The following is a 23,957-nucleotide window of genomic DNA, read 5'->3' on the forward strand; positions in this document are numbered from 1 at the left end:
CTGGAAAAATTATTCAGAAGAAGAATATCAGGAAAAAAAAGTAACCTTCCTTTTGGTTGTCCTTTCTTTTTGTGTCCTTCTGTGACATGTACATTAATGGTAAACTTGCCCTTTTTTGAAATTGGACACCCATGTACAGCAGTGGTATCCAACTCATCTGGCCTCCCGGGGCACAGAGTGGCAAGAGCCCCCCCAATCCCATCCCCTGGACAAGCAGCAGTTCCATCCCATACCCCACCCTCGCTGAGCAGCACCTGCCGCAGCCCCACTCCCTCCCTCACTGTGGGGGGCCTTGATCTGTACCCTGCTTCCACCACAACAGACTTACAAGCTGGCCACAGCTCTTGAAGCTGCCAGGCTGTGCTTTGCTTGTATGCGTGGGCCATTCATCAGCCACGTCAGGCTGATTTTCTGATACAGTAAACTTTCTTTATATTGGTGCTGATCCAATATCAGGCTGATGTATCAGTGCACTACTAGCTATGACCCCAATATTGTGACTTCTGGACTGTCAACTGTGTACCTTAGTGCCTGTGTCACCCCATCCTCCTCTTGTGGTACCCAGATTTAGAAAGGAAAACATCTGAGTCCCTGCTAAAGGCCTTTCCAGTCATTGCTAGACTCTGGTTGGGCTGAAACTCAAGCCCTACTTCTCTGTGGGTGAGGAGAACTATGCCATTAACCACCAGCACTTGTCTGATAATCACTAAGAAGCTTTACTGACTACAAAATTATCCATTAAACACAAAGCAATTAATCAGCTAGGCTTGCCAGTATACAAGTATTCAACTCTACTGGGAGTGCCAGAAAATAAACAGGCAGTTACAAAAACTGAGCATGTTAATGTTCAGTCTGTCTAGAGCTGTTACTCAGGAGGCACTCCCCTCAGTACTGGGTGAGCTTTCTGGGTTGCACTGCTCCAAATCCAAAAGTTTGGTCTTCCTTCGGAAATTTATGCAGTTCTCTCCCTCCAAAATCCATGCAGGCAATTCAGACAGCTGACGGCAAACAGCGAACCACTATTTAATTTGCTTAAGTTATTTAACCCTTAAGTGATGTCATCATTACCAAAGCTAGCCAAGCTTGTTGTGTACTACCCAGTTGCCTGTCAAGAATGACTGGGGGTGGGGGGCTGGGATGGGATGGAGTGCTGCCACCTAATGCCCCGTGCTGTTGCTGTTCTGCCCCTTGCAGGGAGTGGGGTGGGGGAGCTGAGGGCAGCACAGCTGGCGCCAGCTCCCCCACCCCCTGTCTGGTCTGTGGCATAGCTTCAGAATCATGGTAGTACTCCCTCACGCTTGGAGCACTCTGGCTGTTTCCATCAGCCAATCAGAGTGCAAGTAAAGTGTTACGGACAGACAGACTTAGGCTTTTATAATATTAGAATTTTGGCTTATAGATCCTAATTGTACAAGAGCACATCCTTACACATTTGGAATATTTTCCTGTTATTGTCCTGTTCCCATATTAATTATTCCTAATGGTTATTACGGTATCATCTTACTTTATGGTTCTATGGTTCCGGTGTTCTGGATGTTCCCTGGCATTAATTTTACTGGGGTTAAATTTAGGCCACAATCATTGCCAATTCTTAACTGAATCATCTTGAAAAGGCTTCTGGGAGTTCAGTCAACTTGACATGACCAGATTTGATTTTCCTTGCAACACTCTGCTTCACTTTGTTCTGATTTAGGCACAGAATTTTGAAACCAATGGTGTCTGGACACTTGAAAATCCTGTCAGGTGCCCTTCAAATGATTTTAAGTCTGGCCATTAGGAACTGAATGGCTTTTTTTTATAAACAGATATCTGCATTTTAGGTGACTTACAGACGGTTTGGAGGGAGATGGAAGATGAAAGAGTGGACTTTATATTTGAGCAGATGCAAAACCTGTTGCTGTCCCTGAAACAAAAGATCAAAGATGGAAGTGCAACAAGCAAAGGTTTGACACAGTTATAATTGTTGTGTAGGACTCAAATCAAACTTTGAACCACCATGTCTGCTGCTCTTTGATACCTTGTCAGATTGATGTATTTCTAGGTTTAAAATTGTGTACATTATTGTGCCCACTATTGTAAAAGCTTTCTCAATAAATTGGGGAGCACACAGCCAAAATCCAGCCCTGAACCAAGGAGGCATTATCAGAAAAAAATTATTTTCTTCCTCCAAAAAGTGGTTGGTTTTGGACTTAAATGTAATTAATGCCCCCTTAACTTAACAAATTCAATATAGTTATGCCACTTTTTACTTGCTTTTGCTTTAGTTTCAGTCCAGTGTATAATTTTGGCAATAGCCAGCCTTCATTCCTAGAAAAGTTGTGTATGCAGATGCAAAAGAAAATTAATTTATTACTTTATATGCTGCCCCTCTGGAAAAAGGCTCAAGGTGGCTTACAATAAAAAACAAAACAACTTATAAAAATAGATACAATTCCATAAACAATAACTTTATTTGTAAGTACATACATATATTATCTGTCCAGTATACGTGGGAGGCACTTACATAGACAAACTGACATTTCTTGGACTGCAGCTAAGTGTTTAATTTTTCCTCTTTATTTCTACTAGGTTTGAGAGAGCCCTGCTGTCCACAAACTGACCCATAACTTAAAACATCTTTATCACTTCTGTTGGTCCAGTTGCCAAAACTTACCATGCCACTGGGCTCTATCTAGAACAGTCAAATAAATAGTTTCTTACACACTTTACTAAGCTTTCTTAAGATCTTGAGGCCAGGTGCAGGCATTACATTTTTTCTGGTGTAAATAATCAGAAACCAGTATTTCTCTGTAACAGAACAGAAGTTTGGTGCACACAGATTAGTTTAAAAATGGCGGAACCCGGTCTTAAGATATGCTTCACCATCAAAGGGCAAATGTGTGTTCTGTTTACTGCTGATCTACAGAAAACTGCGCAACTTAGATTGATTCTGCCTTGGGATTTTTGAATGTCTGTACCTACTGTGCGTCTTTGTAGTGGCAATGCATTGGGGGTGCGTGTGCCCCCCCCGGAGCTCCAGCACACCCCAACAAAGGCGGCATCAGTTGCCCATGTCTTTTTTTAATTTAAAATGAAGCCATGCTGTTCATTAGCCATAGTTATAGAGGGCTGTAATATTTAGTCTCAAAAAATTAACGAATGAGTCTTGTATGTTCCATAATGCTTTGCAATATCAGCTAAACTCCCCCACTTAACTCAACGGGTTGGTTCACTTTGCAAGTGGGACCTTATGAAAGTTTCATAGTTTCTAGGGTCGGAAGGGACCTGAGCAGATCTTCTAGTCCAACCCCCTGCCATGGCAGGAAAGAATACTGGGGTCAAACGACCCCAGCAAGATGTTCATCTAACTTCCTCTTAAACACCCCCAGGGTAGGAGCCTGCACCACTTCTCTTGGAAGTTGGTTCCAGACCCTAGCCGCCCTGACCGTGAAGTAGCGCCTCCTGATATCTAACCTAAACCTACCCTCTGCCAGCTTCTGACTATTATTCCTGGTCACTCCTGGCGGTGCTTGGGGGAACAGTGACTCCCCCAGTGCCTGCTGATCCCCCCTGACTAGTTTAAAACAGGCCACAAGATCCCCCCTCAGCCTTCTCTTTTGGAGGCTGAACAGGTTCAGATCCTGTAGCCTCTCCTCATAGGGCCTGCCCTGCTGTCCCCTGATCACGCAAGTGGCCTTCCTCTGGATCCTCTCCATGCTGTCGACATCCCTCTTGAAGTGTGGTGCCCAAAACTGGACGCAGTACTCCAACTGCGGCCTGACCAGTGCCGCATAGAGGGGGAGGATCACCTCTTTGGACCTGCTTGAGATGCATCTGTGGATGCATGACAGGGTGCAGTTGGCTTTCCTAACTGCCTCCCCACACTGCCGGCCCATGTTCATCTTGGAGTCAATGATGACCCCAAGATCCTTTTCCGCCTCCGTGCTGACAAGAGGGGAGTTCCCTAACCTGTAGGTATGGTGCCGGTTGTTCCTCCCGAGGTGCATCACCTTGCACTTGTCTGTGTTGAAACCCATCCTATTCTCGTCTGCCGACCCTTGTAACCTGTCTAGGTCCGATTGTAGCCTGTTGCATCCTTCCAGTGTGCCCACGTCCCCCCACATCTTGGTGTCATCAGCAAATTTGAACAGGGTGCTTTTTAGCCCCTCGTCCAAGTCACTGATGAAGATGTTGAACAGTGCGGGCCCGAGGACCGAGCCCTGCGGAACCCCACTGCCCACGTCCTTCCAGGTTGAGAAGGACCCATCCACTACCACCCTCTAGGTGCGGCCCTCCAGCCAGTTGGCGACCCATTTGACTGTGTGGGTGTCTATACCACAACCCCGCAGTTTCTTAATGAGAACGGGGTGAGAGACAGTGTCAAAAGCCTTCCGGAAGTCCAAGAAGACTATATCCACTGCTACCCCTGCATCTAATGATCTGGTGATCTGATCATAAAAGGCCACCAGGTTGGTCTGACAGGACCTGCCACTGATGAACCCGTGTTGGTTGCCCCTAAGCATGCAGTCCCCTGCTGGCCCCTCCTGGATGTGTGCCAGCATAATTTTCTCAAACAGCTTGCCTAGGATCGAGGTAAGACTAACCGGCCTATAGTTTCCCGGGTCCTCCTTCCTGCCTTTTTTGAAGATGGGAACCACGTTGGCCCTCTTCCAGTCCTCCAGTACCTCACCAGAGCACCACGAGTGCTTGTAAAGCCGTGCCAGGGGACTTGCAATGACCTCGGCCAGTTCCTTTAGAACTCTAGGGTGGAGATCATCCGGACCGGCTGACTTGAATACGTCCAACCCCTCCAGAAGCTCCCTAACTAAATCCTCGCTAACCCGTAGCCCAGGTGTGCCTCCCCCGGGGCCCGAGGGGGGCCCAGCAGGGAGGTGGCTGTTCTGGTCCCTACTTAGGAAGACAGAGGCAAAGAAATCATTAAACATGTTAGCTTTGCCGTCTGGTGTGAAGACCAAGTTTCCCAACGCGTCCTGCGAGGGCCCCACATTACCCGGGACCTTCTTTTTACCCCCTATGTATTTAAAAAAAGGACTTCTTATTGTCCTTAATCTGGGAAGCTAGTCCCGGTTCCATCTCTGCCTTGGCCTTCCTAACTACCCCCCTACATCCCCGAGCATCTACAGAATAGTCCTCCCTGGTGATGACCCCTTCTTTCCATTGGGTGTAAGCCTCCTTTTTAGCAAGGAGACATTCCCGGATGGTTTTGGTGAGCCATGGAGGCTTATGTGCTCTCCTGCTCCCTTTGATCCTTGTTGGGATTACCTTCCTTTGGGCTTGGAGGATTGTCTCCTTAAGGAGCGACCACTCTCCTTGGACACCTGGCTCCGCTCCCCTCCCCTCCGGGACCTCAGCGCTTCTCCAACTATCCTCCTTAGCTCACTGAAGTTTGCCCTCCTAAAATCTAGGGGCACTGCCTTATTGCATGCCTTTGCCACCTTGTGCTGGATGGTGAATTCCAGCAGGTGATGATCGCTGTCGCCCAGGTGGTCGAGCACCCGCAGCCCCCTCACCAGGTCATCACCCGTGGCCAGCACTAGGTCCAACAAAGTGTCTCCCCTGGTGGAGCTGTGCACCTCCTGGGTTAGATGGAGGTCCTGCACTCTGTCTAAGAACCTACGTGAGCGTTCAGACTTGGCTGACTGTTCTTCCCAGCAGATGTCTGGGAAGTTCATGTCCCCCATGACTACCACATCCTTAGTCTTCACTACCTCTGTGAGCTGACCCAAGAATTCCTGGTCAAGCTCTTCTCCCTGGTTGGGAGGTCTGTAGTAGGCTCCCACCGTTAAGTCTCTTTCCCCTCGACTGCCTTGTACTCTAACCCAAAGCACTTCAGAGTGCCCCTCCCCTGACTCCTTGCTAATTGACGAGGATGTGTATTCCTCCTTAATATAGAGCGCCACGCCCCCACCTCTCTTTCCTATCCAGTCCCTCCTATGCAGCCTATAGCCCTTGACATTCACCGCCCAATCGTGTTGCATCCCACCACGTTTCCGTAATCCCCACTATGTCCGGGCTTGTGTCAGCCAGCAGGAGGGTGAGTTCCTCCTGCTTGTTACCCATACTATGAGCGTTTGTGTAGAGGCATTTGAGGCCTCCTGTGGATGTGTGTACTGACCCCCTAGTCCCAGCGTTACCCTGGCCCCTATCTCTTACCTGTTTATTTGCTTTGCTCATTGGGCTGGGCTGGGCTGTAGTTGTGGGTGCTGTTTGGTCTGACAGTCTGATGTTTCCTCTGCCCTCATCTTCCCCTTCCCCCACAGGCCTAGTTTAAAGCCTGCCGGAGGAGGTCTGCCAACCTAGAGTGTCAGCTTTAATTTTGAAGATGCCACTGTAGATGCCACTGTAAGATGAGGTTTCAGTGGAAAATATTATAATAAAAAAAGTGGATTCCATTACATGATTATTTTGGTCTTGATTTTTATGCTGTAACACTATAGCAGTACCTTGTTAAAAAGTACATTTCAAGTCTCTTGGGTCAAAAAGAATGCATAGCACAGATCTTTTAAGGATTGTTTTTGGTATCCATGCAATGCACATTTTTATGGGCATTTTCCTGCTGGTGTGATGATAGCAGACTGTTATGTGATTGAAGTTTGATTTGATCGTCGTCTTTTTTGGGGTAGTCTTGCTATTAATAGGTGAAGCAGTTTTTAGGAGTGGTGTTTAATTGACTTCAGCAGAGGTCCCTGCTCACCCAGAGGACATGGTAACAGGTATTAAAAATGTATAAGTTAAGCTATATTAAAAAAGAAGGCTGATGATGGATACCACCAAATTGCCTGTATGAGGGGAGAAAAAATTCCAGCAGCTCCTCAAGTCATAGAATTCTTGATTCTGGGTTGTTATCAGGGCAAGTTGTCAGTTTGTTATAATATGTGTACATCTTTACTAAGGATGTCAGTATAAAAAATTTCTAAATAACTTAAGGTTGCACTATATAGTGTAGCTAGGGTATAAGTTGTCTCTAAATTCCTGGCTATTTAGAAATTGCTACTTTTATTTAAATCTGGTTATTTGGAAATACTGAATCTGTTTTCTTTTGATTTTTAAACAGAGTGCTTCCAAGCTTGCATGCTATTGAAAGAGGCTAATCTAAGCAATCTTTTCACATCAACAAATGGTAGGCACGTTTCAACTGTGTTTAATACCATGCTATATTTTAGCTTGTCTTAAATAGCAGGTGCTTCATTTAACTACAGTTAAATAAAAACAGATGTGGAAACCAACTGTAATATTGATTTAATCAGGTGCTGTAATGTAGCCTTTTTTTTTGTTTTCACTTTCTTACTTCATACCTTCCACAAAATGAAGATGTGGCACTTTATAGGAGAAGCATCTTGTTTTCTGAACGAGAGAGTAGAGAAAGTTTAAGATCTTTCCTCATAAAACCTATTAAGCCTGGGGTGATAAATATGTGAGGGAATGAATGATTTAAGAAGTGGAGAGTTCATAATGAAAGCACTTTTTTGGCCAATTAATAATTCTCAAACCTAAATGAGAGCCGAAGAGGGAGAAGCTTGGTATGGACGTTAGTACATTGGCAAGTGTTTCTTTCGTGGCCTGTTCTAGCTTGTGTAAGTAATTTTTGACTAAAAGATAGGGTTGCAGGGCCCGCCCCTTAAAGTCCAGGAGCCACCGAATTGGTACCCAATTTAGTTGGCCTGTTTTAAAGTCCAAAATGTGATCTGATGCCAGACACTAGTTATTGGCTAATCCTATTGATTTCAAGGCACTAATTAAGCTAAATTATGTGTACTGGCTAATTTTGTGTGGGAACAGCATGAATCAGCTGTTAACACCCACTTAAAGCTTATTACCTTGTTCCTAAAGAGTACCTTCAAACCTCTAAATAAAACTGGTGGGATCTAGTCAGTTTTTTAGCTACTTCTAGCACAGATCTAACAGCAGATGAGATGGGCTAGAACAGGAGTGTCAAATTCATTTGGCTCTGATAGCCAGATCTGGCCACAGGTCTCATCATTAGAGCTGCCAGAACCACTGTCAGCACCACCAACTGTTAGTTAATGCCACTGCCTCTCAATTCCTCATTGCTTCAGTGACAGTTAGTTTCTTCACTACTGGTGCTTTGCTGCTGGCAGCCACAGTGAGAAGCCCTGTGGCCTGAATGAGACTGTAAACTGAGGTTTCTAGTGTTTGTGTAGGAATGTAGGTAGGTTGATGGTGAGGAGTAAATGGTGGTAGCCTATATCTCTGCAAATTTATCGAAGTCCTGTAGGGGGGGCACTGACATTCTTTCCATTGGAGATTCTCTTTAGTAAGGTTTGCCTAAGTTTTGCCTTGCATTTTTTTTTTTTACTCAGCTGTTCCATTAGGGTACTCTATGTTTATAACAGTTCACAACAAAGAAGTCACTTGTATATGTTTAGGTAACTGACAATTTGGTAAAATGTTGAGTAATTTTCATTATAAAATGAACTTTTCGGTTGCTGAAAACTGCTTGTGTTTCAATTTTTCAAGTAAATGATGTGACTGATGAAGATATCATGGAGAGAAGTGAATTTAGATTACAGCTGTCTGAATCTAATGGAAATAGAACAGGTTCAGAAGACAACTTTGTCTTGTGAGTATATAAGTTGTGTCTGATTCAGCTGTACTGTAGTTCACTCTTTTAAATATTTGCCTTGCAGAAGATAATTTAGCTCTTTCTAACATCAAATGCAGCTAAGTCCTTATCATGTTCAACCAGAGACCAAGATCCAGTTCTGCCCCTTAAGTTTTCCACCCTGCTTGAGTTCTTGAAAATTTGGTAACGCATACGTTTGTATATTTCATCCCTAAGACTGAGGGACAGAAAGTGGAGAGGAGCATGAAGACACACCTACCTTTTTGTGCAGGGCTGAGTAGAATTGTGTGAGTGCATTCCTTTTCCAATTGGCTAAGTTCCTGAGAACCATTAACATACAAGGTTGGTGGGTCCCTTCTCCTCCTCCATCATTTTCTGTGACTTTCTCGAGGCTGAGATGAAGGTATGTTAAAGTAATGCCTTTTCAGGGACTCTGGCAAGGGGTTAGAGAATTATGCTTACCTAAGTGACTCATAGTAGCATATAGTTTAGCCCAAACTGTTTATAATTTGGCCTGCATGGAGGATTTGAATGTATCTACTGTGCCATGTGAGTATTGCCTTTTTTCTGCAGCTAGAGATGGGATACAGGTGGGAAAAAAAGGAAGTGGGGGAGGAAGTTAAAGTGTGAGCATTATGTGGAATAAGTGAAATACTGAATGAGGCTCAGAAGACGTGGGTTCAGTTCCACACAATGCAACAGACTATTCAGGTCTTAGGGAAATTATTTAATATCTGTTTGTTTCAGTTCCCGGTTTCTAAAATGAGGTTAATTGTATCTCCTCTGTTTATGTTGTCTGTGTGGTTTAATCCCTTTGGGACAGGAGCCATCTGTTGCCATTTATTTGCACAGTGCTTAGCCTCAAAACTCCGCTGGCGCCATGTGACACTAACATAATACAAATAATTCAGTGAAACACAGGTCTCCTTGCTTCTGACCCCAGGTTATTCTCTCGCCAGTGAAAAAATCAGACAGAACAGAATCATTATTAGGTCTCCCAGATACCATTCAGTGTGTTTTTTCTTATTGTTTTGAACAGGAACATGGAAGAGAGGGAAAAGTCATGTTCAGAGAATGAAGAGGCAGCTAATGAAATCATGGAATTACCTTTAACATTGCCTTATCAGAATCACAGTTGCTCTAATGTGTGTCTTGCCAACAGACCACTGACCTCCTACAAGAGTGAAAACCCCCTTAAGATACCAATCCTGTGTCAGTTCCAAAGACGACACGCAAAAGCAGACTGTCTTTCCAAGTCACATGATGTGAATTATAAAGCCCCCTGTGGGAGAAGTCTGAGAAATTTTGAAGAGGTGCAGAATTACCTGCTTGAAACGGAGTGTGACTTTTTATCCGTTGATCACTTTTCCTTCAACACATATGTACAGCTGGGCAGGAACACTGTAAACCGAGAGCCACTTGTATTTGATTTTGATATCAGCAGTGGAACTGAGGTGGTGCCCATTTCCTTCTGCAATGACATTGACCGTACAAGATTACCCTTCTTTAAATACAGAAAGGCATCATGGCCACGTGGATACTATCTGAACAACTTTTCCAGCACGTTTGTTGATTCATGTGACTGTGCAGATGGCTGCACAGATAGGTGTGTTTAAAAAAAAAAAAAAAAAAAAAAAAAAGTTGACCACAAAACTATTATTGTATTTACTCTAATGTAAGATAAGTTCCCCCCCTCCAGTTAGCATGGGGGAGGTGGGGGGGAGTCCATGTCTTATATTTGCATATGAAGTGGAGTGGGAAGCAGGCAGCTGCTGTGGCTCAGACTCTGGAGCCCCGGATGGGGCCAGGGTCAGACCCGCAGCAGTCTGCTGCCCACTACTCCACTTCCTTTATGCAGCCTCTGCCCCTGTTCCTACCCCTTTCTTCTCCCTCGCTGTCCGGTGTCGCTTAACTGGCTCAGGCTGGGGTCTCTCTCTGGCAAAAAGTGCATGGAAACTCCTTCCCCTGCTCAGCCAATCAGCAGCATTGACGCTGCTGCATTGCCTGCCCAGCCAATCATCACCGCTAATATTGCTGCATGGCCAGTCAAGGGCTGAGCTTCCATGCTTTGGGGGTCTGACAGTAAGGTGGGGTTAGGGGAGGGGGTGGAGGGGAAGTGACAGAGCCTGGAGAGAGTTGAGGGGTGGGGAGGGAGGAGGCAGAACTGGGGAGAGGAGCAGAGGCTGTGGGGAACTGGGGTGGGGGAATGCAGGTAGCAGGAAGGCTGCAGGAAGAAGTGGGCAGGGCAGAGGGCAAGGGGTCCACTTGATCCTCCCACCCCAGCCACTGTTTTCTCAGCTGTAACAGTGTTGGGGGGGATTCAGGACAACCTTCCAGTACTTAGATTCCAGACCTAGAAAATGATAACAAATTTATAAATTTTCCATAAATGGAATTGGATTATCTTGGGCGATTATCTTATATTCAGGGTCATCTTATATTTGAGTAAATATGATATGTCAATAATATACATGCAGTCCTCGACTTAGAACATTTCGAGTTACAACGTTTCATACTTACAGTGTTTCTAAATTGACACCCTGTTTCAACTTTATGACATCAGTTTTGACTTTTGAATCTGATGCGATGCCACGCCAGCGAACAAGTTAGCTACGTCACTCATCTCCCTGGAAAACATCTGTCCAAACTTCCATGGACACTTTCTTTAAGAAAGCAGATAAGATTCCAAAAAAACCTGCAGCCAAGACTCCTGAGAATTCCAGCCAAGAACCCTTCAAAAAGTCCAACCAAGAGTCTTTCAAAAAGTTCAGCAAAGTTACCTCAAAGAAGTCCTTCCAAGTCAATAGGATTACTATTTACAATATAAATACATTAAAGTAGCTATATTACTCATCTATAATTGATCGAGTACAAAATTCTGGGGCATTTTTGGTGAAAATAGGGTGTTGGGCCTTGGTTCAGGAACCAATTCCCCACTTATAACATTGTTTCTTATGAGAAAATTGGTTCTGAGTTGCACCATTTCAACTTACAACACAATTGGTTCCTGAAAACCAAGTCTTAAGTCAGAGGACTGCCTGTATGCAGTAATATGTAATAAAAGCATACTGTGTTTCAGATTATGAAGCTCTAGCTCTCCTGCTGGAAGCACCTAACCTGTAACATGTTCCTCCAGTCTTCTGCAGACCTTGAAAGTTAATGTGTTAGAGCAGTGTAGGGGTTACAGAAAGGACCAGGTATCTTTCATGCAAGCCCTACAAGTCTTTGACACAGTGGTGTAAGGTGACAATGTTACAGTCGGCATAAGTAACTGCACTTTCGTCTTTCTGCTGGGAGGGGATGAAGCAGCAGCAGGAAGCGGTGCTGTAACCATTTTTTTTTTTTTCCTTTTCTTTGCTTTATGCATTTTTCAATATTTTGTCAGTAGGTAAGTAAGTTTACCTCCCCCAACTCTGTTGTGGTTGTGCAGGCCTATGACAGAGCATAGGAGATAGAAGATATGTGAAGAAATTTTGTTTGCAGTCCCATCTACTACATAGATTTACAAGGATAAGATGTAGTTCCTGAATTAATTGGCTATGGTGGAGAATATGCTAACGTGCTTTTTAAACTGACTAGATTTAAAGGTGAGATTGTTCGTTTAAATGCATTTTCATGTGACCTTATACTGTTGCCTTTGTTAGGTTAAAATGTGCATGCCTACAGCTGACTGCAAGAGGCTTTAGTGAAAGTTCCATGTCGCCAAATAAAGCACTTCATGGATATAAGTATAAAAGACTGGAGATGCCCATTACTAGTGGGTAAGCAGCCTACAGTTCATATTGGTATTTTATCTATGTGCATGAGTATTTTGTTCACACTAGCCTGAAACAAGCTCTTGTTTTGCCAGCATCTCATATTGTGTATTTTTATAGAAACTCTATTGCCTAATCCTGGTGAAATAAGCAAAAAACAGTTAAATACATTGAAACAAAATGTCACGAAATAGGGTTTGTATTGCAAGTGCTACTTACCTCATGCTGCAAAAATGATATGATAATAGGATAACAAAACAGGTACTGTGATAGTACGGCATCATACACAGAAGATTGTGATGTGGTTGCCTGCAATACCAGGGGACTGAACTCAGTGATTCAGGCGGTTTCTTCCATCCATGTGTTTTTGTGAGTTGCCAGATCATGACTGACTTCTTGATGTCCTTTGGAAAAAAAAGACCTCTTGCTGAAGTCGTAACAGACTTTCAGCACTGTCCACTCCAAAACCTCATAGGTGTGGATAATTTAAAAATTCCAGTAATTCTGGATTTTGATGATTATGATGAAGTCTGTGCATTTTGACTGTCTTGTCACTCCCCAGAAGGTGTTCTGGGATAAAAAGAAATTCTTTGTCAGGATATCTGGAAGTTGTAGAGTCCTTGCTGAATATCTCTAGATTTTATAACTTTCCTATATTGGTCTCTCTGATTTTTAGGGATGAACTACTGCAAACTGGCAGGCAAAGAGGAAGTCCAAGCTCAAGCAGTGCAGTGCTTTGCTAATTCTTTTCAATATCTGTGTATTTTCAGTGATTTTCTTTTTTGGTTATCCCCTAAAGACATGGACAAGTGACTTCTGAATTTCCCTTTTTTTCATGACAGAATTTACGAATGTAACGTATTATGCAAGTGTAACCGAAAGTTGTGTCAGAACAGAGTAGTACAGCATGGCATCCAGGTTCGGTTACAGGTGTTTAACACAGAAAAGAAAGGCTGGGGAGTCCGCTGCCTTGATGATATTGACAAAGGAACATTTGTTTGCACTTACTCAGGTAATATAAAATGATGTCTGAAAGGCTCTGGTGCAGTTATCCTCATCCTGTACATCATGGAACTATTCCTGGTTGTCTGGAAACTGTTGAATTTTTAGAAGCAAACAGTGGGGTATTTGCAAAGTTGGAAGGGCAGGTGGTCTGCAGCAACTTGAATTTTGAGTATGATTCAAAGAATGAGAAACCCTAAATCAGTGGTTCTCTACCTTTTTAGGTTCCTCACTAGGACTCAAGACACTTCCATAACTTGTATGAATTGAGCAGTACCCCATTTCAAAAACTTAACTTTCTACAGTGTGTACCTCCTTGTAGAAGGGCCAGGCACTGGGGGCAGGGAAATGGCCAGATAGGGGTGATTCTGACCCTGTGCTTAACTGCTTATCTCTTCACACCTTGTGGCGCCCTTCAAAGGCCCTTGTGGTACCCTTGTTGAGAATCCCTGCTATAGCTTAGCAATGCTAGCCCAGCCTCCAGACCATTTTGAAGCTAGTCTTTTATGGCTCTGCTGTCTTAGAGCTGTGTATGTCCTTGCCCCAATGGTCTGTGTTCCCTTCTAGATACCACACGGAAATCTGCCTTTCAAAATGTGTGTTAGCTTTTCATAGAATTCTAGAATAGTAGGGCTGGAAGGGATCTCATCAGCTTGCCTAGTCCAGCCCCTTGCTCAGGGCAGGTTTGTTGTTGACTAAACCATCCCAGTCAAATGTCTGTCTGACCTGGTCTTAAAAACATCCAAGGATGGAGATTCTACAGCCTCTCTAGGTAGTCTCTTCCAATGCTTAACTATCCTCGTACTAAGAAAGTTCTTCCTAATGTCCACTCTAAATTGTCTTGGTGCAATTCAAGAGCCTTGTGCCTGGTCCCATTCCCTGCAGGCACAGAGAATAATCTGTCTTCATCCTTCATATAACCACACTTCAGATATTAAATAACTTATCAAATCCTCCTCAATCTTGTCGTCAGACTAAATAAATCTTTCAGCCTATCATAATTCTTGCTAATTTAAAAAATGTAGCTGTAAGACAATGAGTATGATCAACAATTCTCTATCATCTTTTTCTCTTTAGGCAGGCTGATGAGCAGAGCTGAATCTCAGGAAACAGGCAATCCTAATCATGAGGATAATGAACAAGATGCCGAGAGTGGCAGAAGTCACAGCTCACTTCCAAAGAAAAAAAGAGGGGATGTTGCTTGTTCAGATTCTGAGATTGAGGTTGTGCAGACTGGTAAAGGTGCTCTTCATGTGGAGTATGAACCTTTGACTCAACCTGCAGATTCTGAAAACAAACCACCTGAGTAAGTTATAGGAGCAAATTTAAGCTAAGGATACAATGTGTGGTACTATTATAACTTATCACTTAGCAACACATCCAAAGGTAACTGAATGCCCTCAACTGAGAAGCCTTTTAAGTTTATTTTTCTTCAGGCAGGGCAGAACTGATCCAACTTTTTTTTTTCTCCCCAAACCTGTAACATTCTTGGCATTTCCTAGGAATCATTGATTTCCTGTTTGTATACATATTCACGCTTGATCTTTCTTAGTTATCCTTTTTTATGTTACTTTGAAGACAGAATTGACAGCAATCTTTTATTTTGTGCATGTGTATTTTAAATTAACTGTTAATTGTCCTGTCTCCCTGTTGACCAGTGCTAAATGGCTGTATCAGGGGACTAAAGCTCTAAACTTGTAGTGAATTTCATAGGGGTTCAGTGGTCTGCTTGGATAATACTCATTTGAGAATGAAAGCCTAATATTGTGTGAGAATTTCAAAAAAAAATGACATGTTGTCTCTAAACTTAGTTACTTCAGTTTGTAGCATGACATAAGCCTGACAAAAAGAAGCCATGAGTTGTGTGAATTCTCCTGAACTTAATTCCATTTTTCCATGAGACTTACTCTCTGATTACTCATCCATTAATAGTTACAAATCTTTGTTCATCTCATGGGTTGAATGGTTTTGAGGCTTTGTAAGGTATTTTGAGATCCTAAAATGGTTAGCTGGTTAAAATGGCAACTGTTATTTTATACAGGCTGTTTCTTGTACTGCTTTAAAGTTGGGGAGTAGATAACTAGGGATTGTAGCCAAGGTAATGATTGTACATGCATTTTCATTTGAGGGATGAAATACAAGGAGCCACTGGGAAACTTGTTCCATATAACAGGAGCTACAAGAGAGAAGGATTTTATACCAACATGGTCAAGATGTGTGGAAGGGCACAGTGGGGAGTAGAAAGAAAAGGTCTGTGATGTATCCTGAAGCAAGTCATGACTGATAAAGAGGGATCCTGGTTTTCCCTGATAAAAAAAATCACAAATTCTCTATAAAACCCTCAAAATCTGTTGTTTAAAATTAAATGCTGCCCCCCAGCCCTGCATGTGCCTCTCACTCCCCCCCCCCACCCCCACAGCCTTGCTGGTGCCTCTTGCCTCCCACCCACAGCCCTGCTGGAGGGGGTCCAGCAGGGCCCTGCTGTGGGCTCGGGTGGGGTGGCTCCCCATCTCCATGTGCACTCCTTCAGGGCAGGGATGAACCCATGGCCCCAGATTTGTGTGAGGTAGGCTGCGGACTCGAGCTTCTGCCCTTCTTCCCTCCCGCAGGGCCTTTGCAACCCCACAGGTATGACCTGGTGTGTCTGGGAGCAGCGGTGCCACATGGGGACCCCCTTGCTCCCCCGCTGTCCTGTTGCCTCACCTCCTGTGCCTGCTGCTGCTTTGAGGAGTACAGGCTCATGCTGCTTCCCTCAGTGCAGCCCGATGCTCAGGAGGCACATTGCTGGGGCATTGTGGGGTAAGCAGCAGTGAGATCCCTATGTGGCTCCTCTGTTGTGCCTGTGGGGCTGCAGAGGCCCCAAGGGAGGGAAGCAGGGTGGAAGCTCAAGCCCACAGCCTGCCCCATGCCAGAACTGGAGGCGGAGGTCCCCCCTGCCCCCTGAGAATAAAAGACATGGAGTGCCCAGCCAGCTGCATGTGGACTGCGAGCTGTGCTATTGGAACGAGCAGGCTTGGCGCCTCCATGTATGGCTTACTTTAAGGGCTTGATAGCTCCACTCCAGTTCCACATGCCACTGGGCGGCTACTCCACGTCTTCCCTCACCACCTTCCTGGCCCCCAGCCCCCAGCCAGCTCCCTGCAGGAGTGGCAGGTGGTAGCACGTGGAACCAGAGCGGCACTATCTGCCCTTAAGGGAAGCTGCATGTAGAGATGACAAGCCCAGTTGGGCCAATAGCGCTGCTCGCAGTCTGCGTGCTGCTGGGCAGGCACTCCATGTCTTTCACCAACACCTCCTCACTCGCTCAGCCCCCAGCCAGTTCCCCCCAGCTCCCTGCAAACTCCACTTACATAACGTTACCAAGGCTTACCTAACCTCGCAAAGCTTACCTCAGGCTCCAGAAGGAAAGTGAGCCTGAGGTAAGCCTTGGAACTAAAAACCTTAGGCTCTGCCCTTCCCCCTTTCCCTCCGGGCAGGGTTGGGGGGGTTTCCCACCCCTTTTGTAATCAACTCGTGCAGGCTTGAGCTGTACCACCAGCAGAGCTCTTTGCAAAAGGAGGAAAACTGTGGTTTTCTCCATTTTTCTGTGGGAAACGGAAAACCTGGATCCCTGCTGATAAATCTCTAATATCTATATTAACAAACTGTTATTAAATTGTAACTTTAAAACTGATAGAACATAAGTTCACCCCCATTTCCATCAGCAAAGCCAATTTCCCATATTCAGACTTGTGCCTTCAATATTAGGGAAACCTATATATCTTACTCTGAATTAATCATTGTATAAAATATAAAAATATCACCCATTAGCCAGATTTCACTGACATAAGTACGTAAGGCAGGGGAGAGGTACACCTTGTAGACTGAATGCATCCAGAGATTTGTAAGCTCAGCCCTGCCTTCTGCCTGATTTTAGACTAACATGGCTGCTCGGAGAGAAGCAGCTTGATATACTGTGATATCAGTACTGTATAAAGCACTTAAGAGGCTGTTACGTAATCCACACAGCCTTTTACATTGTTGATTTGGCATAAGCCAGGGCTGCCCAACCCTTGGCCTGTGGGCTAGACCTGGCCTGCAGAGTCATGTCATCTGATCCGTGGGGCTGCAGACAGGGGGCTGGAAATATGGCACCAGGGGAGCAATGACATATCTGGACCATGGACCGGCCCCAGGAGGCCCAGTCCAGGTGCTGACTGCAAGAGATCTGGACTGGCTGCAGACCACTCGCCTAGCCCACAGAACCAAAATGTTGAGCACCACTAGCATAAGCCATTTAACACACATTGTTAAAGCAGCAGGCACCCAAGGGTGTCTGCCACATCAAGGGCTTGAGCAGGCTGCAGAGCAGCTGGCAGGTGACTGCAGAGCCAATCAAGTAGTCACAAGACAGCCAGGAGGTAGCCTGATTTGAAGGAGGGCTAGGCATTCTCAGTATAAGACCAGACTCAAAGAGCAGTGCTGCTAGTTGCAGCTGAGAAGCCAATGGGGTAACATTTGTCCAGCTGAAGGGGTCTGCTTCTAGAACATCCTGGAGGTCAGGGTAGGAACTATGGGGATGGAGAAGGTTCCTGGTCCTGGGGCATGACTTAAAACTACAACCTGCTGGGGTTGGATGGGGTGATGGGGCTGCCTGTGGCAGGGCAGTCTCCAGGAAATGCCACATCTGTGCCTCCCCAGTGAAAGGAAGTATGCGGTACTGGAAAGCCTCTGCCCCACTGCCTTGTGGGTGACCCTATGGAGGGGAAACGCTATGGGAGCATACCCTGACACGAAAGCACCAGGCTTGGGCAACAGCACAGGGGCCAGGAGGGTCCAAGGCCCAACACCTGGATGTGAGTGAGGCCTAATGGGACGCCAGGAGTGAGTTCCAGGTATGTTGATAGATGCCTGAGGCCTGAGTGGGCCATAGGCTGAGTTTGGAGTCCAGGGAGGTCGACAAACACCTGAGGCCCAAGGGGCATAAGGCCCAGAAGCCCCAGTGAGGGGGCAGAGTGTGAGGGGCAAGGAACCTTATGAGAGGCAAGTACCCCAAAAAGGGAGCATGTGGCCCAGGCATGTCTAAGGACACCTGAGGCCAGGTTTGGGCCAGGGGACTTGGAAGTGGTTTTGGATGCCATCTGTGAGGCAAGGGATACAATAAAGGGAAGGTTGGAGCTGTATATTACACCCTTGGCATCAGGGCATTAAATGGGCAGCCTCCTATGTAGAAACAACTCTTTTTATTTTTAAGTTGCAACAAAGGTGTGGCAAGTGAGCCAGGTGGGCAGACTGCCCTAGAGAGGTGGGCAGGCTGATGTTGTGAGGCCCCAGGACAGCCCCATTGCACTTAATTTGTGTGTTCAAGGTATGGCTTTAACTGATTTAAGAGTACTGGAATAGTGTGGTTCAGCTGCTTGTACTTCATTTGGATTTCTTATCTTGTTACTCCTGAAGTATGCTTAACATAGCTGTTCATATCACATTCAGGCTTCCTACTTTGTTCTTTAGAGTCATAAGTGTCATGCATACAGAAAGATGGTGTTCTCAGAGAATAAATTGATTTTAATCCATATAATAATGTCACTACTTCCCCTGGCCATACCAGCTTCTGAATTTAGTGTTTGAGTTCCACAAGCTAGAAGTTGTTAGCTGTGTTAGTCTGAAGCATCTGACAACGTAGGTTGCTATCTCTGAATGCTTGTTTCTCTGAACCAGTTAGTCTTAGGTGCCTCCCTGCCTTGCCTTCTGCCAGGCTAAAAAGATACTGTTGATTTGTCATCATCTATAGCATAGGACAAGATCACCATCTCTGTAGAATAAGTAGTCACACTTTCTTTTTAAGTTGTCTGTAATCTTCCATGAACAAGAATTGTTACTAGCTGTTTATCTGTACAGTGCCCACCACTGTACAGCTATATCTTGGCTGGAGCTTCTGAGAGCCACTGCAGTGTAAATATTAATAACATTAAACAGAACTTGACTTTGGTTTATTTAAAAATATATTTTAATTTTTAAAATCCCATCTCTTGTCCCAGTCCCAGTTTGTTCTTTTTCTCTGCCCAGTGGTAAGGAGGGGGATTCTCTTCTACTTTGGAAGATCTGTATTCTTTAGTTATACCCTTACAGGCTCCCTGTTTGCTCATTGTCCCAGCCAGTTTGAGAACAATACTGGTGCCTTAGTTGTTACTAGTGTTAGCAAAAGTAGAAAGGAAAAAACCAAAAGCCCTGAATGTAGGCATTCAGCTCAGAGAAGAGCATGGTACAGTAATCAGTATGGGTGGATGAATAGATTTTGACTGCATGCAGGAAACTTGAGTAAGTAAGAACTTGCTGTTGTTCCTTTTTAAAACTTCTTCAAAAAATAAAAACTACTGATAATATTCTTTTAAGAAAAAAAGTTCTTAGAAGGTGAGTCCAGTATAATGGACAATTGAAATATACTTATAAAAGGCCAACTCCTCTGTTTTTTGGGGGGAAAACTGCCAGAAAACTTCTGCTGACTTAAGACTGCAGACCTTGCCTTGCAATCTATTTCTTTACTTACTAGAAAATGTTAGAAAAATCATTTTTGCAAGAATTATTGATGGGTCTTTTGTCTCATGTAGTCTTCTTTTGCTATCTCTGTACAGGCTTCAGAATAATGGATGTAATCCAAATAATTTGAGCAACTGTGGTGTTAGAAGGCCTAAAGCCAGAATAGATTTTCTCCACAATCACCAGTCAAAACTGGTAAGCATGAAGCATAATGGATCTGTTTAATGAATTATGTATATTTAGTGAAGTCAGAAATAAGTTAATTTTGACCTTGGACATCACTAGACACTTAATCTTTCCCAGTACAGACAATTATTTGAAAAAGAACAAACACATCTTATTGCAGGAGTTCTGTGATATAGCTCTGTCTGCTTATAGCTCAGAAGTACTCAGTCTTTCTCCTTTATCACTGTACCAGCATGCACATACTATGCATTCCTTGAGCTGTCTATGAGTTGCATAAATTGCTGCTATAGCTTCCTCACTTTTTTTTTTCCTGTACATTTGAGACTTTCTTTCCAGATTAGAGCCCTTTTTCATATTTCAAACAGTTTTTCCTGGAACTGAATTTGGGAGCAAGTGATAAGATTCACCTGTATCCTTCCTTAAATTGTTAAATGGATTCAAATCTGAGCATCACGCCTGGATGCTCTCATGATCAGACTTACTGTCTGACGTAGCAGCAAAGGCTGCTACCATATTTATCCGAATCCAAGATGACTTGAAATTTCAGACAAGCGCCCATAATTAGATTCTGGACATGGAAAATGTGTAAGTTCATTATAATTTTCCATGTAAAAGACCTAATTTTGGAGGGTTGTCTTTTAAATCTCCATCCCGCCCATTGCTGCAGTAAGGATACAAACAGCAGAGAAGTAAAGGTGCTTAACCTCTACCCCTTGCTGCCTGTCCCTCCCCCTGAGCCAGGGCACCCCACTCCTGCTCCTGTGCTCCCTCCTTGCACTTTGCACCCTGGTGCTGGCCTTTTTCCCCCAGCCTGCATCCTCTGTGCCTGCACCCCCTGTGCTGGTTGTTCTCTGGGCTGCTTCGCCCTGCTGCTGCCCACTCCCAGTGCTGCTCCACTCCCCCAGTTGCAGCTCCAGCTCTGGCTGGGGCAGGGAGCACAGAGTGTAACATGTGCTATTTCCAGTCACAGCCTGGCTATGTAGCAGCTATTGTGATGGTGGCAGCTCCAGCCCCAGTGGCAGGGAGCAAAGGCTGGTGGAGAGGGGAGCTGCTAATGTAAGAGCCCAGAGCATCTACTGTATCAGCATCCCCACACTTCAAAATGGGTAGGAGTGCTTTATCTAAAGCTCGTAGAACAAACTTTGGTTAAAGCACGCGCACACACCCTCCACCCCTCAATTTTTGGAGTATGAGGAGGCTGATGCATAAGACGCAGAGGCTGGCTGAAGCATGCTAACTAACATGCTCCAGCAGACTCAATGAATAGAGTCTGCTTGGAGCAGCCTCCCAGCTCATGTACAGGCATCCTAAATGTCTTGCTGCATCTGAGCCTTAATTCTGGAATTCTCATACATTGTAATCTAGTACCATTTTTATGTTACATTAAGCCTGAAATCTAGGCTATTGAAATTCTCTCAGTCAAAATACTAGATTAAGATAGGTTTGAAACTCCAAAGCCCTAAAGCCCATTTGCCTTTCTCTGTTAACAAAGATGCATAGAGAAGAGCACTATCTTCACTTTCTTTTTTTTCTTTTAAGGGAGTTGATACACTGGTGCACGATGCCACCTCAGATGAAGATAGCTCTTTATCCCAGCAGTCAACCAAATTGAAACCAACCACTGGAACCAAGAGAAGAAAAGGAAGTAGGTTTGCAGAGCTAATAATATTGCATTGTTAGTGTACTTCTGCCCTGTCCAGTGATAAAGTTGCAATTTAAAAACTGGTCTCTGAATTTGTGCAAACCTGTTCAAATTCTGTATCTCTGAGTAGACTGACACAGCAGCTAGGCTGTTCTACCAGGATTTAGCAGCACTGAAATTTATTACTTATCACTGAAGATGTAGACCATGCAATAACAATATACTGCAAAAATTATGCTGTAAACAACTATTAAAATAGATAAAAATTTCCTGTCCAGAGTAGTTTAAAGCCTTACCCTGTAAGAGGCTGAGCACTCCTGGAAAAAGTGATAAGCTTCTCTTGCTTTCAACTATAGTATAATATTGACAAGCCCACAATCATGCAAAATCGGGTCCTATTTTGGTATGGTAAAACAGTTGGTTGACATAAACAGGGAAGTGGTATAAAAGTGGGGGACATGTATAGCTACAAAAAAATCATGGGGAAACGTTTGCTATTTGCGTATGCCCCATTAGCTCTTCTGTTTGTCCAGAATGAAGCCAGAAGCAGAGGTTAGCAATATAATGCTGCCTGGTAGAAGTAAGTTCTAAGGATGAATTTGAAATTTGAGGGGGAAGACTGGCTCTTATACCAGATGTGGAAGGATGTTCTAAGCATTGAGGTGGGAAGCACAACTGCTTATGGGACAAGGTTTGGAGAGCAAGAATGTGAGCTGTATTTTCAGTGCAAGACATGGGATGGTAGGAAGGGAGAGTTAGAGAGAAACTACAGTGGGGGGATATAGGCAGAGCTGTACTTCCTGCTTCTGAAAATGACAAGAAAGTGTTTGAGCTACTTGCATATTGGAGGCCAGCTGAGGAGCAAATGGGTATTTGGCAGGAAGCAAGCAGAGCACATTTTAAGTTTGCAGTGTTACTCTGTCAAGTGCTGAGTAGCTTTCAATAGGTGCAGACAAATAACTCATGCTTTCAAATGTCTGTTGACAGAACTAAACCTGCAACAGGAGCTAGAGGATCTGGAGGAGACCATGCAGGTTGAATCCACTGTCAGCCTTGGTGCAAAGTGTAAAGAGGGGACATCTCCACAGGATCTTGCACATGGTAAATTGGTCACGCAAGGTGATGCTTATGCTGTGAAAAAGGACAAGGCCCTACTCCATAAGAGTGATTTCAAAGAAGAAAACTTTAAGAGCTCCAAACAAGATCCTTTTTGTCATGAGATGCTTATGAAGAATTCTGATCAAGAAAACATTTATTTGTTGGATGCCACAAAAGAAGGAAATGTGGGTCGATTTCTTAATGTAAGTAAAAAAAAAAAAAAAAAAAAGTGTGCATGTTCAGTGAGAGATTTTAACTTTAAAAAGTGACTCTTTATTTACATAAACAAATCATTCCTTTTGCAAAATTTTACTATCCCCTGCTCCTGTGGTGAGCTGCATATGTATTTATTTTGGGGTTGGGGTAGAAGTTGATCTAAGAATAAAATATCCCCAGGTGGTGAGGGTGTTTCCTGATTCTTTGTTCAGACAGCAGACTGAATGCCTGATAAGGTCAGAGGCCTTCTTACTTCCCGGTTGGTGTTCCAAAGCCACTGTTAATGCTGGTTTGTGCCAGTTCAAGGATGTGTTATGTAATGCAGTAGGAAATTTCAATCTGTACTCCTGACCAACACACCTGTGAAGAGACTCTTTAAAAAATCCTTCCCTGGTGCCATGCACAGCCTAACACATATTGAGAATAGGATCTCACCCACAGAATCCTTTCCACCAATTAAGGCACCTAATTTATTCACACATCTATTCAGAAGTACTACTCTCCTAGCTGACAGTGTAACTTAATGTCTTTTGTTTGTTATTGAAAGTAGTGTTATTTCCTGTCTCAAATAGTTTATGATGATATTTTCTCTATCATAGGATAGCTTGAGTAAAACACCCTTGTTTTTAATATACAAAAGTATTTATGGTACCTTAGAAATGATGAAGGTAGTTCTTCCCATGATGTGGCCTTATAATAAGAAAAAAAATTAGTGCATGCTAATCTGGATGGTAGGAATTTTCTGTCTTTGTAAGCTTATTATAAATGTCTGAAACTAAATTTATATAATTGGATGTTCACCCTTTGGCTGTACAGTGCTAATGTTTAATTGTAAATTAAGTAAAATATTTTGCTTTACAGCATAGCTGCTGCCCAAATCTCTTTGTGCAAAGTGTCTTTGTAGAGACTCACAACAAGAATTTCCCCTGGGTGGCATTCTTCACAAACAGGTTGGAAC

At 44.0% G+C, this 23,957-nt stretch overlaps 1 protein-coding gene across 2 annotated transcripts in view; it reads left to right on the forward strand.

Annotated features, from left to right (window-relative positions):
• Nucleotides 1-23,957, forward strand: part of SETDB2 (SET domain bifurcated histone lysine methyltransferase 2) — a 39,133-nt gene that overhangs the window by 2,070 nt on the left and 13,106 nt on the right. Inside the window, exons 3-13 of one of the 2 annotated variants that reach the window (XM_090026095.1) lie at nucleotides 1,806-1,943; nucleotides 7,055-7,120; nucleotides 8,479-8,581; nucleotides 9,624-10,190; nucleotides 12,229-12,345; nucleotides 13,182-13,351; nucleotides 14,419-14,647; nucleotides 19,953-20,052; nucleotides 21,583-21,688; nucleotides 22,673-22,986; nucleotides 23,861-23,949. In XM_090026095.1, coding sequence (XP_089882221.1) covers nucleotides 1,806-1,943; nucleotides 7,055-7,120; nucleotides 8,479-8,581; nucleotides 9,624-10,190; nucleotides 12,229-12,345; nucleotides 13,182-13,351; nucleotides 14,419-14,647; nucleotides 19,953-20,052; nucleotides 21,583-21,688; nucleotides 22,673-22,986; nucleotides 23,861-23,949 — 1,999 coding nt within the window. The remainder of the gene's footprint in view (nucleotides 1-1,805; nucleotides 1,944-7,054; nucleotides 7,121-8,478; nucleotides 8,582-9,623; nucleotides 10,191-12,228; nucleotides 12,346-13,181; nucleotides 13,352-14,418; nucleotides 14,648-19,952; nucleotides 20,053-21,582; nucleotides 21,689-22,672; nucleotides 22,987-23,860; nucleotides 23,950-23,957) is intronic. The other variant, XM_090026105.1, reaches the window with a different exon arrangement.

This window comes from Crocodylus siamensis, chromosome 1, assembly GCF_052110815.1.
Source record: "Crocodylus siamensis isolate JL-2025a chromosome 1, ASM5211081v1, whole genome shotgun sequence".
Classification (NCBI taxonomy): Eukaryota; Metazoa; Chordata; order Crocodylia; family Crocodylidae; genus Crocodylus; species Crocodylus siamensis.